The sequence below is a fragment of the Myotis yumanensis genome, unplaced genomic scaffold, assembly GCF_028538775.1.
Source record: "Myotis yumanensis isolate MYYU_CA2020_CCGP unplaced genomic scaffold, mMyoYum1.0.hap1 SCAF_10, whole genome shotgun sequence".
Taxonomy (NCBI): domain Eukaryota; kingdom Metazoa; phylum Chordata; class Mammalia; order Chiroptera; family Vespertilionidae; genus Myotis; species Myotis yumanensis.
This window is the reverse complement of record NW_027223761.1, coordinates 61704251-61717782: the sequence shown is the minus strand read 5'-3', so window position 1 is coordinate 61717782 and position 13532 is coordinate 61704251. Positions and strand designations below refer to the sequence as shown.

At 36.2% G+C, this 13532-nt stretch overlaps 1 protein-coding gene across 1 annotated transcript; it reads right to left on the bottom strand.

The window, feature by feature from the left end:
• Positions 1-1923: 1923 nt before the first annotated feature.
• Positions 1924-11483, bottom strand: MMP12 (matrix metallopeptidase 12). Its single transcript, XM_070426907.1, has 10 exons — positions 11388-11483; positions 9791-10038; positions 9061-9209; positions 8684-8809; positions 5584-5745; positions 4940-5063; positions 3983-4116; positions 3452-3611; positions 2615-2718; positions 1924-2024 (listed from the first exon to the last, which is right to left on the bottom strand). Exons 1-10 carry the CDS (start codon positions 11481-11483, stop codon positions 1924-1926), a joined length of 1404 nt encoding a protein of 467 aa, XP_070283008.1.
• Between the last annotated feature and the right edge of the window lie 2049 nt (positions 11484-13532).

Genomic DNA, 13532 nt, shown 5'->3' with positions numbered 1-13532 from the left:
CCGTGCCTCTGGTCAAGTCCTCCAGAGTCAAGTTCCTGCCCACCATGCGCACCTGCTGATCAGATGTTCTAGCGTGAGGGCATCACGACCATTAGCCTATTAGCTCTTTATTATATAGGATAGCCATTACTTAAGAGAAACTGCTATTCCTGAATATCCTAAGACCAAAGACATCTCAACCAAGATACCATTAAGTTTTCTTTTGATGCTTATCCTGTGGGGGAAGTTTCTTCCTTTGAAGGAAGTCCAGTGGTTAGTTTCCTGTAGGTAAATAACATTTCTTCTAAAGATGACTTGATCCTGTTTCCCATAAAGACCACTGTGGGGTTAATATCATGTGCTCCACTGAAGCAGCACATCCTTAAGAATGGACCTAACCTATGAAGGACAGGGAGCTTTGCCGCCATCTAGATTCTTTTTGATCCTCGTATTTTCTCTGATCTCAGTTCATTCTACTAGCCAAGAACAATCATCTGAGCTGAAATAAACTTGACCTTTTTTGGGGTCTTGAGTACATCCGTCAGCAATAGTTTGAAAATACATTAAAAACTCCAAGCATTCCACAAATCTATAAGACATTAGAGGGAACTTTAATATGTGTACAATCCAGAAAATAGGGAGCATGTGTGTAAAAGCAAGGGAGAAAATTTCCTGGCCAGTGTTGCTCAGTGGTTGAACCATGAGGTTCCTGGTTTGATTTCCAATCAGGGTATATTCTGGGTTGCAGGCTCAAACCCCAGGAAGCAGCCAATCAATGTTTCTCTCTTACTGATGTTTCTCTCTCTATCTTAATCCCCTATCTCTCTCGAAAATCAATAAAAACATATTTTTAAAAAAATTTTTTTAAAGAGATAGTGGAGAAAATTGATATAAGGTAGGCCAAGCTATCAGCATGATGTTCTCACCATATATCATGCGTCATTTTTTGTCACAATAAATCTATGAGATAGGTACCATTAATATTTTCCCCTAAATTTAAGGAAGCTTAGATCCAATCTCTTTCCAAGATCACACAGCAATTAAATGGCACCTATTGTGATCTATAACAGAAATTTACCAAAATGGGAAGTTCCTATTTCATGCCTTCTTCTTTTCATGTTTGTGGTTACACACTGTAGGTGTTCCTTGGAGTCATATGCAGTCTGGAGAATGTTTTCTTGACTTGAGACCAAGGATTCAGGTGGCTTTAAACAAGTTGCCAAAGCAAATACAACCTTTTTTTAATCCTAGTTGCCATATTTCTATTCACCCCTTGGTATAATCATATAGAGACTTGTTTTATTTAGGAACAGGTCCAGAATTATTTTCAATATACATATTCCAGTTTTCAAGAAAAATTCTTAAAATCCAAATATTTTGTCTTAAAGTTTTTATTTGAACATTAGAAGTACATATACTTTATATAAAATAGTAGAAAAGTCAACACTGTCAACCAAATAAAAGTATATTATCACCATAATTATATAACTTACTTATATTATATATCTTACCTACATCATTGTCATTTTTAAAGTTCTAGATATATTCTGTTCTTATTCCAATTAAAATGGTACCCTTACTGAAACATTTAATGTTCAAAGAAACTAATCTTTTCTCTAAATTTGATTAAGCCAGAGAAATAATGATAATTTCTCAGTTTATGTATATAAATGATCAACATATTCTCTTGGCCTTTGAAGGTGTTTATTTTCAAAATTAATAGCAGAGTCAAGTAAAAATTGACAATGAGAATTTTTAAAATTAAAAAAACCTTATATATTTTGTATAATAATTTGTCTATATGATTATTTGTCTATGGCCTATAGATTTTACCTTATTTTATGATATATGTCACTATTTAGTGGTACACTAGGCACATTCCAAGTATGCATAAATACATATTAAACTAGAGTAAATTGGCAAACAGCAGTCATTATATAATTCCTAACAATTAAGGGTGGCATTCCGATTCAGTAGTCTGATGACACGGTTGGTTGGGGTATTATATTCAAATATGACAGCTCCTTGGTAAAAATAGTAGTGTTCTAAAACAAAAACAAATTGAATAGTTTAATTCTCTGCTTGTATTTCTTTGAAAAGATAACATAGATTATCATTTTTTTAGATTATCTACATTAAATAAGGTCTGATTCAAATATATAAAATTTGGATCCCTTGGCCCCCAGATATCTGCCTACTGTCAGTCATTTCACCATTATATATTCTCATTAATTTTATTGAAAAGGTTATTTTGTTTTAAAGGCTGACTTTTAACATGCAAATGTTTTTCAAATTTACACTCCGAGTGGAGAACTCAGAGTGGGAGAGAGGAGATTGGGCCCAGGTACACACACCAAAGCCTTGATGGAAGAAGTACAAAGCTCATGGGGGTGGCAAGAAAAACACAAAATATCTTGGCCTAGTCAACAATTTGCTTAGGTTGATTTTGCTTAAAGACATTCACGGATACAAACTTAAGCTCTCTCATCCCACCATCAGCCCCAGTCCTTGAGAGCCCATGAAGAGTGAAAGGAGATGAAAGGAAGGTAAAGAATGCAAAGTATAAAAAAGTATGAAAGGCTCTGTGTTTTAAAAAAAGATTTCAAGTATCTTCATAGTTTCCTAGTATACTTACTGTTATAATAGAAGACTGCATCAATTGTAGGCCCAATTCCTTGGAAGTGGTCAATAGTCAGTTTGGGATAACCAGGGTCCATGTGTTGCTTCCTCTCATCAAACCTGAGCAAAAAAACAAACAGCAGAAACTTCAGCATAAATAGACTTCATGACAAAAACTTGACACTTCATGACATGAACAACAAAACCCACCTACTTCTGTCCTGAAAGGTACTTACTAAAAACAGTTGAGTTGCACTGACGGGAAAACCCAGGACCTATGGTAAACAGTTCATTGATCTATTCCATGTCCCTATGGGACTCTAACCCCAGTCTTCTTGACTACCAGTCAAACACTCTCCTCCCTCCTCCACAATGCTTTCGCAGTGCTCAGTCCCTTTTTATAGAGCCTGGTTGTCTAATTTCCTGTTAGTGAAGACCTTGCAGGATCAGCTGTCATTCAGAGGATGGTTTCCTCGTTTTGTCTTCATGGGTCCAGTGATTCTGGAAAGGAACCTGAAACTCCGTACACCCTCCCACCTGACTGTAAAGACTAGGTCCCATACATCTCCACCACTATTTCCCAATGTGTTTCCACTATGATTAATACCATGACATTTAATGTAAAGTATTCTTTTAAAATACACTATGTGTTATTTCAAAATTCAGAATCTAAAAGTCCAGAGAAAAGAACTAGATAGACAATGAATATTCTAGTCCTATATTCTCTTGATTTATCTCCCTGGAAGATAAAAAAATCTTTGGGAAGTTGTATGTAAAACTATTCTTCTGGAAAATCCCATTCCCTGCTTGTTTCACTATCTTAGAGGTCAAATTAGTAATCATTAAAGCTCACCTCCAATACACTTGATCTACAAAGAAGTAGGTCTTACGAAGAAGTGGGTTATAAACAGCTGCGTCAATTCTTTTTACAGACTCAGGAAAGCCCAAAGAATGTATGCTTCTGGGATAATTTGGCTGTGGACTTAAATTACTGATTAACCAGTATTTATCATCTGTGAATACAAAGAAAAGGGCACATTGGAATCATACAGAAAGAGTAATAGAAATATATGTTGACTCACTGTGAACATCATTCTTTCCCCATTCTTCCAAAGTATATTGTTCCTTGTTCTTAAACATAGCCCATTTTCTATGGTTCTGTATTTCCCTCCCCCCATAAGTATTATAATCTATATTTTACAAACTTTTCTTGAAAGTTTTATATATCATCTATTTAATTTATGTTAGTTATAGTTCAGTGTACAATTAATACAATTTGGAGTGGTTTTTAAAAAAATCTATATTTATAAAAAGTTGTAGTATTTCCTTAATTTATTCTCTTCCTTGAAGTGGACTCAATAGCAAAACCAAACACTGGAATTACCTTTAAAAAGAAAAACGTGTTGTCCAGTTTCAGTGTCATAAGCAGCTTGAATACCAGATGTGAAGTTTGGCCATAAGAAAGAAATTAAACCAATACTGGCATTTGGATTCCCAGGAATCTGCATCCAGAAGAAACTGACATGTAAAACATTAAATACATGTTAAAAAATTGTTGTGGACTCAAGAACCATGAAATGTGAGTGGAAAGGACCTGTGAAACAGTTTAATGTTTCTTTTCATGATCTTCACATTCTATTCCATGGATGTCTGTGTAGGAGCACCACAAGGAAAAAAATGTTAAATCAGTTCTTTGATAATAGCAATGGTATTAACAGACAAACTGTTATACCCTGGATATTGGAATCAAAGGATCATTATTTAGTCTGGTCCCACAATCCATTCGCTAGCTTTATAATCTAAAGGAAGTCACTTAATCTCAAGTATCTCAGTGTTTGAATCTCAAAAATGAAGAATATTTGTTCTTCCTTCCAAATTCTAATCTTCTATACTTCCCCCACACCTCTAATATCTGCTTCAGCCTGTGTTGTAAGACACGAACCATAAGTCATCCTGGACTTCCCTTCTCTATAATCAAGAATCAAATCCTTTAAATAAGTACTCTGTCACAGATTTAGTTTCAGACACTATTTTTTATCTATGATTAAAATAGTCTGGCTTCTCTGTTTCCTGTCTTATACTTCCTCAACCCAGATTCCAATTGTAAATCCATTATTTACACACCAGTTTTCTAGTTAAGATGTAAATATAATCATAACACTTTCTTGCTTCAAAATCTTCAAGATCTCTTTACTGCCTACAGAATCAAGTCCGAGTCCCTACTTACTATTTTCATCTACTTAATTTTCCATCATTTTCTATTATTCTACAATAAGGACAACAACAAAGAACACCTTAGGAGAAAACCTTTAAATTTGGTCTGGTATAAAAATAATCCTACCTGTCTTTAAAGTAAAAGATTCCATTTCCCACTCTAGTGGCAGCATCAAAATGAAAATTGGGATCACAGTAAGCCGGTTCTGTACTGTTAGGATTTGATGAGAGTTGGAAGTTTTCTGGACCTCCTGAAAATACGTTTCAAGAAGCATTAGAAAAAAAATCTAATTTTTAGTTCATCAAAAGAAGAATCATTCTTTTTAAAAAACATTCCATTTTCTTGATGAAAAATGCATAAAAAGCAATTTATGCTTTCTATAACATTTACAGGAAGCAAACAAAAAAGTTTTTCTCCATGTGGTTGCAACATTATGGAGGAGGAAAAATCTGTTCACTATGGTTTTCTTGTTCCAGTTATATTATATTTTTTTTCTCTGTGTACCTTCTTCAATAGACAATGGTATGTTAGATAGAAATAACAGATTCAAGGCCAGAAGGCTTAGGTTTTGCCTCTGGCTCTGGCATTAACATACTAAATCTCTTGTGCTCATCTGCAAAAATGAACATAATATCTGTGCTACCTACCTCACAGGGTTTCCATGGGATTCAAAAGTGAATACAGATGTTAAAGTTTTAGCCAAATGCAGGTATCATGAAACCACTCAGAAGCATGAATATAAGGCAAAACAGTAAAGAAATTCGACTTACCATAGAGAGACTGAATGGCATGTATATCATCGTTAGAGAGTTGAAATGTGTTAGGGTCCACATAACTGTAGATGGGGTACATTATGGCCTGTGGATCACTGGAATGGTCTAGACCCAAGGCATGGCCAAGCTCATGAACAGCAACTAGGAACAAGTTGATGCCTAAGAGGAAACCAACCAGAAGAGGAAAAGAGCAATGTAATCCACAGGCATCTAGAAGACAATAACACAATTTAAATCTGACACAATGAGAAGGGAAACATTTGGGAATCCTTTACTTGGTTCCCTTCCTTGCGCAAGGTTTTTCAAGTCTTGGTGCTATTGACATTATAGCCTAGATAATTGTTTTGTTTTGTTTTGTTTTTTAGAAATCTCTGGCTTACCATTAAATAAGTATCAAATCCCTCTTCAGTTTTTATAACCAAAATGTCTCCACACATTGTCTAATGTCCCCTTGGGAGCAAAATTGCCTCTGGTTAAGGATCACTGCACTATCACACAAATGACGTATATTCTGTTGTGAACATCTCTACAATAACTCATAGCTGTGTTCAATAGTTTTCACTGCTTCTAAGTTATTATCACTTCATCCTACTTTTACTCTTCGTCAGTCTTGAGTGGATATAAAAAAGTACTTAATAACCATTCTTTACTAAACCCAAATATAAGGCAATATGAAGTTCTAGGTACTATGAGTCACTGAGAAATATACCACATTATATATAATCCTTATGCAACTAAAAGGAAGCCACCACTCTCTCCATCTACAGATGAAGACACAGTATCAGTGAGATTAATTGACCAAATTAAGTGCTGACCCAAGATTCAAATTTGAATTTCTTGGCTCTAAATAAAGCTCACCTTTTTACTATACGTGATTCTAAATAAAATCAGAGACTATGCTTACAAGTGAGATATATTTACACTGTCAAGTTATAGTCATGCTTGTTCATTTTTTTTCTGTATCTCTTAGAGCATGCACCTTTGTAGGTAAGAAAGAGAGGTGTATCCTTTCTCTGAAGCTTCTCAAGAAGATCTGAATAACCCCTTAATCTTAGTTTTTATCTGTGTTCTGGTCTAATGCCCTCATTATTTCTTCCTGTTTTGTGACAAAACTGATGCTCAGAATTGACTTGCCCAGGGTCAAAGTCCATTTAGCCTCAGAGCAAGGCCTTGAAATACTCTCCACTACGCAAGCATGAACATAGAGTCTACACTGTCTTTTGGGAGGTGTCCAGGAACATTCCATGTAACACAGGGGTTTAGCAACAAACTTGGAAATGCTTGAATTTCTCTCAAATAATGAAAAAGAAGTGTAGATTCTGTCATTCTCTCTGCGCTGCATAATACAGGAAAGAGTAAACAAAGCCTTTGATATTTTGGCTTAAACCTAAATTTATCTTATTCCCGACTCATATAATACTTTGTATAGACTGGTTCTTATCTCAAAATAATATATTTCTGTTTGTGGGGTTCTTTGTTTGTTTGTTTGTTTTTTCCTACATTGTGTGTTCCTCCAGGACAGACTTTGTCCTTTTTATCTGTGTAACCATTGACTTTCATTTTTGTCACTGAAATTACCCCCACGACATTACTTAACACTCTAATAGAAAGTAACCATTGAGCTGATTGTTCATCTAATTTACAGTGTCAAAAATTAGGTTGAGAATGAGCACTTTAAGTTAGAATTTTTATAATTTAGCTATTGAAAAAATATAAAATTAAGCCAATTAAAAACAAAGCAACATGGACAGTTAGAATTCATTGGACTAACATTGGACTAAAGTAAGAATTAGGAAATGCGTGTTCTGACCCTAGTTTTTCACAAGCTAGCCACTAACTTTCCCTTGGTCTCAATTTCCTCTAACTGTAAAAAAACTATATTAAGTGATTTTTCCAAGGTTCTTTAGAATTTCAAAACATTCTAGCTAGCAGGCACAATTCTCCCACACCAAATGAAATGATTATAAAACCAAAATATTCTTTCATAAAATTTAGACAAATTTAATACGTCTAAGTTGAAAATTTGTAACTCAGAAAAAAACAAATTGTACAGCATTTGTCTTTTGACAATGTAAAAATCCTCTTATCGCTTAAGAATATTATAAGCTTTAGACCATGTGTCAGACTAAAATAAATAGTCTTTCTGGCCTATAAACTATCGCTATCTAACATTTGCAGTATCAGTAAGACAAAGGGGGATGCTGAGAAAAGCATATTCTTCATGACTTTCTCTCCGTTTACTTTCCACATGACTCAGTCACATAATCTAGGATTCCCAAAAGAGAGATTAAGTAGGCTTCTGATATGATGGCTCCAACTTTCCAATGGAAAGTGATTCCTCCAAATAAGGGAGGTTAATTATTCACATCTTCACTTTTATATAGGAATGGTGACTTACAGCTCCTTGGTAAATACATACAAGTTATCATTGAATGACTAGTTGGGCATTCTGAAATTTTTATCCTTGAACCACAAGAGACTACATGACCATATAACATGGTGTATCTCTATGAGGTTCTCTAAATTCTCTACAGCATTGCCTTTCTGTGTCACTATGAATCTAAGAAACTATCAACATACTAGAGGTCCGGTGCACGAAATTCATGCAAGAGTCTTGGCCCCCACCACCGTCGTCGTGGCTATCTCTGCCTCGGCCCCCGCTGCCACAGCTTCATCTGGAAGGACTTTGGGTCTAATTATCACATTATGCTTTTATTATTATAGATAATGGATCAGGAAGATAATCACACCATTTTAGGATTGTTAGCATATACAGAATTAGTACCTATGTTTGCATGAGTTTATGGATTGCACTGTCAAAATCAATCACTTAACATACCTATCTGAGGTTTCTGAGTTTATACGAAGTAGCTCATCCTCAGATTTTTAGAACTGATCTTTAAGATTACCTAGTTCAATGTCCTCACTTTATAGAGTGTAAAATTGAGACAGTGTTACATTTTATTTATTATAAAAACTATAATCACATTTTTTCATTCTATAATCCTTTCTCAGTATGTAGCCTCTTCCAAAATGGTGGCACTATTTATAATTTGTTAGGGTTTTCCTTTGTGGTTTTGTTTATTTGTTTGCCTACCTTTGTGGTTCATAGTCCAGCGTTCAGCCTCATCAAAATATATGTCTCCTCCAAAACCAGGTCCAGGTTTAAAAGCATGAGCTATAACTCCATCTTTACCATCAAAACGGTAAAAGTCTCCATAATCTTTTGAAAAGGAAAAGAAGATTAATCTTTCTATGTATACTCTAGGTCAGTGGTCGGCAAACTGTGGCGTGCGAGCGCACACGTGCAGTGCGAATGAAACTTCGTGGCCCATGCGCAGAAGTCGGTATTTTGTGGAAGAGCCACACTCAAGGGGCCATAGAGCCGCATGTGGCTCGTGAGCCGCAGTTTCCCGACCACTACAGTCTAGGTCATATCAAATGATAGAGATGAAATAAGTCCAAGTTCTCTACCTGCAGCTGTAAATCTTATCATAATGTCAGCCTCTCCTGCATTGATCATGATGAATTTCAAAGGGGTCACATCACTCCATACTTGAAAAGCTTTCTCTATAGCATCGTCAACATCCTCACGCTTCATGTCAGTAGTGTAATTACTAATTCTTTATCAGCAAGACAAAAAAGAAAAAATATATGAAACCATGTGCTAATTTTTTTATATAATGATACTTCATATCTGCTGGTATCATTGGAGAATGAGTTATTTCATAAATTAATTGTACCAATTTTTTTAAAAAGCATACTTTCGATATGCAGAAATGTTTATCTTTGGACAACTTCCTCCTTAAATGGAATCTAACTTGATTTGTTCTCATAGGTCATTTATAGGTGACCCTTACGAATGATTTACATTCATAGAAACTTATGCCTTTTGCCCCTGCTCCAAGACTTCTGCATTTATTCATCTTGACTACTTGAGAAGAACTTATCCTTTGTCTTATTTATTGTAATTTCATTCTCCTTTCGTTTGCAGGATTTCTACTCAGGTCTGGACTGGCAAGCCAAACCATCCTTGAGTGAAAAATCCTCGCTCCTGGAGATAATGAACTTGAACAGAGAGAAAGTGTTAACAGTTGAGGGAGGCTGCTTAGTCACGACCAAATGTAGGGCCATATCTAAAATTTTTAGGATTCCAGAAGTGAGACCTGTGGGGAAGCAGAAAAATACATGGCTATGATGTTACCTGTAGGTAATGAGATACTTCTCCCATACTGGCCTTCCTTGCGTTGTGTCGAAACGATAAACATCAGGCAATCCACATCGAGGTCTGTGCATCATGTCCAAAGTGGACTTGTCCAGTTTCCCTGTCACATTTAGTCCCAAGAACTGTTGCATTTCCTGAATTTTATTCTCCATGAAGTTCTCATTGACTTTCATTTTTGTCGCTGAAATTGCCCCCATGTTGAAGCCATAAAAGCGTTTCAAGTACCTCTGGAAAAATAAATTTAGTATTACCTTATTATATATCTAAAGTTTTCTGTTGGAGCTCTGCATATGTGGATCAACTGTGCACTGATAAGTTTGAATCAGGTATCAGAAAATTAATCATAATAAGAAAAAATTTTTGTGCTGTCATACGTGTCATAAATTATTAGCAAGATTGATTCCTGGAAGCCCACTAAAAACATCCTTATGTCTCTACTGCTTCAAACTTGTTTCTACTTTTAAAAACTTATTTCAGCATCTGACACATCATGGCATTCAGTAAATCAGAAAAACCTTTATTTATTTATTTTTTAAAAATATTTTTTTATTTATTTCAGAGAGGAAGGCAGAGGGTGAGATGGAAACATCAATGATGAGAGAGAATCATTGATTGGCTGCCTCCTGCCCGCACCCTACTGGGGATCGAGCCCACAACCCGGGCATGTGCCCTTGACCAGAATAGAACCTGGGACCCTTCAGTCCACAGGCTGACGCTTTATCCACTGAGCCAAACCAACTAGGGCAGAAAAACCTTTATTGTCAGGATCCATAAATTAAGTTGGAATAAAATGTTCTTGCCTAAAAATCCAAAGCTCAACAAAATGGACAACCATGACAAATTCAACATTAAAACAATCTTAGAAAATGGGGACATCATCTGAACTCATGTAGTTAGGGGAAAGAAATGAATTGAAAAATTATATTTTAAAAACTGTTCAGGAAGAAATATCTGAGATAGAGACAGTAAAGAGTATTCTTGCCCTGGCTGGTTTGGCTCAGTGGATAGAGCATCAGCCTGGGGACTAAAGAGTCTCAGGTTTGATTTCAGTGAAAGGCACATGCCTGGGTTATGGGCTCAATCCCCAGTAGGGTCTTGCAGGAGGCAGCCGATCAATGATTCTCATCATTGATGTTTCAATCTCTCTCTCCCTCTCCCTTCTTTTCTGAAATAAATAAAAATATATTTAATAAAATAATATTCTTGAATTATCATGGAAGACTGAAGTGATTAAAATAATCAAAACATTATTCAAATCTCAGATTATTACCAGCATTAAATGATTAATGTAAAATACCATAACAGAAGTAGAGCACCAATTATTTTCAACTAAAAATCCCTGGCCTGGGCTTTTTAGTAAAAGGGACAAATTCAACCACCAATTTTATAACACTCCTTCAAAACCAGTGTCTCTTTATTATATTCCTCTTTGGCAAAGAAAACTTCAGTGCTAAAATCAAATAGCTCCTTAAACAAGTTTTTTCCAAATAGTACTTTTCAATATAAAACTGGTCAATGTAATCAATCTTAAAGACAGAAAGCAGGTTAGATAAATACTGGAGCAGTTAATACTTACTTGAGCAAATGCCACATTCTTTTCTTTGGAGTTTATCCGAGAAACAGCTCCAGGGGCAATGGCCTGCAGGACCAGTATCAAGAGAAGAAACTTCATTCTAAACTTCTCCTGAGTGACAACCTAAGTCACCTTGTCTTTTCTAGTACAAGTCCTTAAATGTGTCTCTTTATATATCTTTTAGGCCAGACATGAAGATGAAATCCTTTGAGTGACTCATAGTTAATATCATCTTTCTACAAATCTCAAAAACCCACAAACAGGAGTATGACCTTACTCCAGGACCAACAATGGGTCAATTCATATCTAACCCATCAATGGTTCAATTAGCAATGACGTCAACCCTCACTCAGACAACTTGAGGTTATGTTTCTTCAAATGAAATGAGCTCCTTCTTCTACCCATCTTGCAGAATAAGCCATTATACAAGAAATTCTGAGCACCTAAAATATAGAAATAACTAAAAAATAAATTTTTAGAGAGTTTAGTACCTGAATTTTCACTGTAATACCTTCTTTATGTTCATTATAGATGAAGTAAGTTTTATTAAAAAACAACAACAACACAATACTAAATGTAAAGGGTAAGATAAATAAAATGCTTTTTGTTAGAATGGAGGCATCCTCTCTATGCTTAATCTAGCTCCCTGAAGAACCTTGATGTAGAGCAGTGGTTCCCAAACTTATTTGGCCTACCGCCCCCTTTCCAGAAAAAATATTACTCAGCGCCCCCTGGAAATTAATTTTTTTAAAATTTTAATAGTAATTAAACAGAAAGATATATGTATTAATGTTTCTACCTTTTTCGTAAAATATAGTAAAGAAAGGTGTAAATTAGAAACATTGAAGTTTGAAATTATGAAACTATTTATTGAACTCAGAATAGAAAGGTAATTCAAAAAAAGTTAAAACAAATGCACCTGTGGCCATCACCGCCCCCCTGGATCGCTGCAGCTCCCACCAGGGGGCGGTAGCGCCCACTTTGGGAATCACTGATGCAGAGATTTCATGTTTATCAAAGAAAAGTTTATGACATCATGATGCTTCGATGTTTGTTCTATGTGTTGTACAGGCTTAGGTTCTGTTTCTATAACTTCACATATTCAGGCATCTAATCAGAGGCCCATTCCCAACTGAGTAGCTGTGTAGAGAGGTTCCAGAAGCAAATTTCCCTAGAGGAAATCATCTGGAGTTGGCAGCATGAAAGTCAATACTTCAACTTTGGGAGATAAAAAGTTTGCCTCCAGAACCTCTCTACCTCCTTATCAGCTCAACTGCCTTCCCCTGTGACTTAATTGTCCCATTAACACAGAATCTGCCTCCCAGTCAATAGAGAATGTTTGAAGACTGAAAACTTTGAGAATTAGCAATGAATTCATCCCCCTGAAGGTTGAAGTGCAAACAGTGAGACTATCTCCTGATTCCATATGAACAGTCTGAGGTGGTGTTGAGCAGCAAAATACTGTGCTATGGTTCAGTCATTGCTCTGACCCATCTTCCAGGTCCTGAAAATGCTGGCTGCTCACCAGCATTTCCCTGAGGCTGGAGTCCCGGAGAAGGAGTCACTTCCTAAGTAGGAAGGAATTTAACATCCACCTCCAAGCTCTGGGATTTGACTTCTAAAATCTTTCAAGTATTTAATTTGAAAATTAGAATAATAACTTTGGCTTCCTTATGCTTTTGTGATGGTTAATTGAGACAAGGTGTTATAAATATCAGCACATACTACAGGTGCTCACTAATATTCCTTCCCTTCCCCTTGGCCTGAAAGAACATCATGCATCTTAGGTTTCCAACCAGGTGTGAGTGCAGGATTCATAAAAAGGAAGTTCATGTAGAAGAATTATAAGGTGATCTTTTCAAATACTGAATATAACTCAAGAATCATAAGAGGTGTCCTGGTCAGTGTTGCTCAGTGGTAAGAGCATCAGCCTGGACCCCAAAGGGTCTCAGGTTCAACTCCCGGTCAAGGGTAAGTACCTGGGTTGCAGGTTCAATCACTCATCCAGTTGTGGCCCATGTGGGAGGCCACCAGTCAATGTGTCTCTCTCACATTGATCTTTCATTCTCTCCCTCTCCTTTTCCCTCTCCCTCTCCCTCTCCCTCTCCCTCTCCCTCTCCCTCTCCCTCTCCCTCTCCCTCTCCCTCT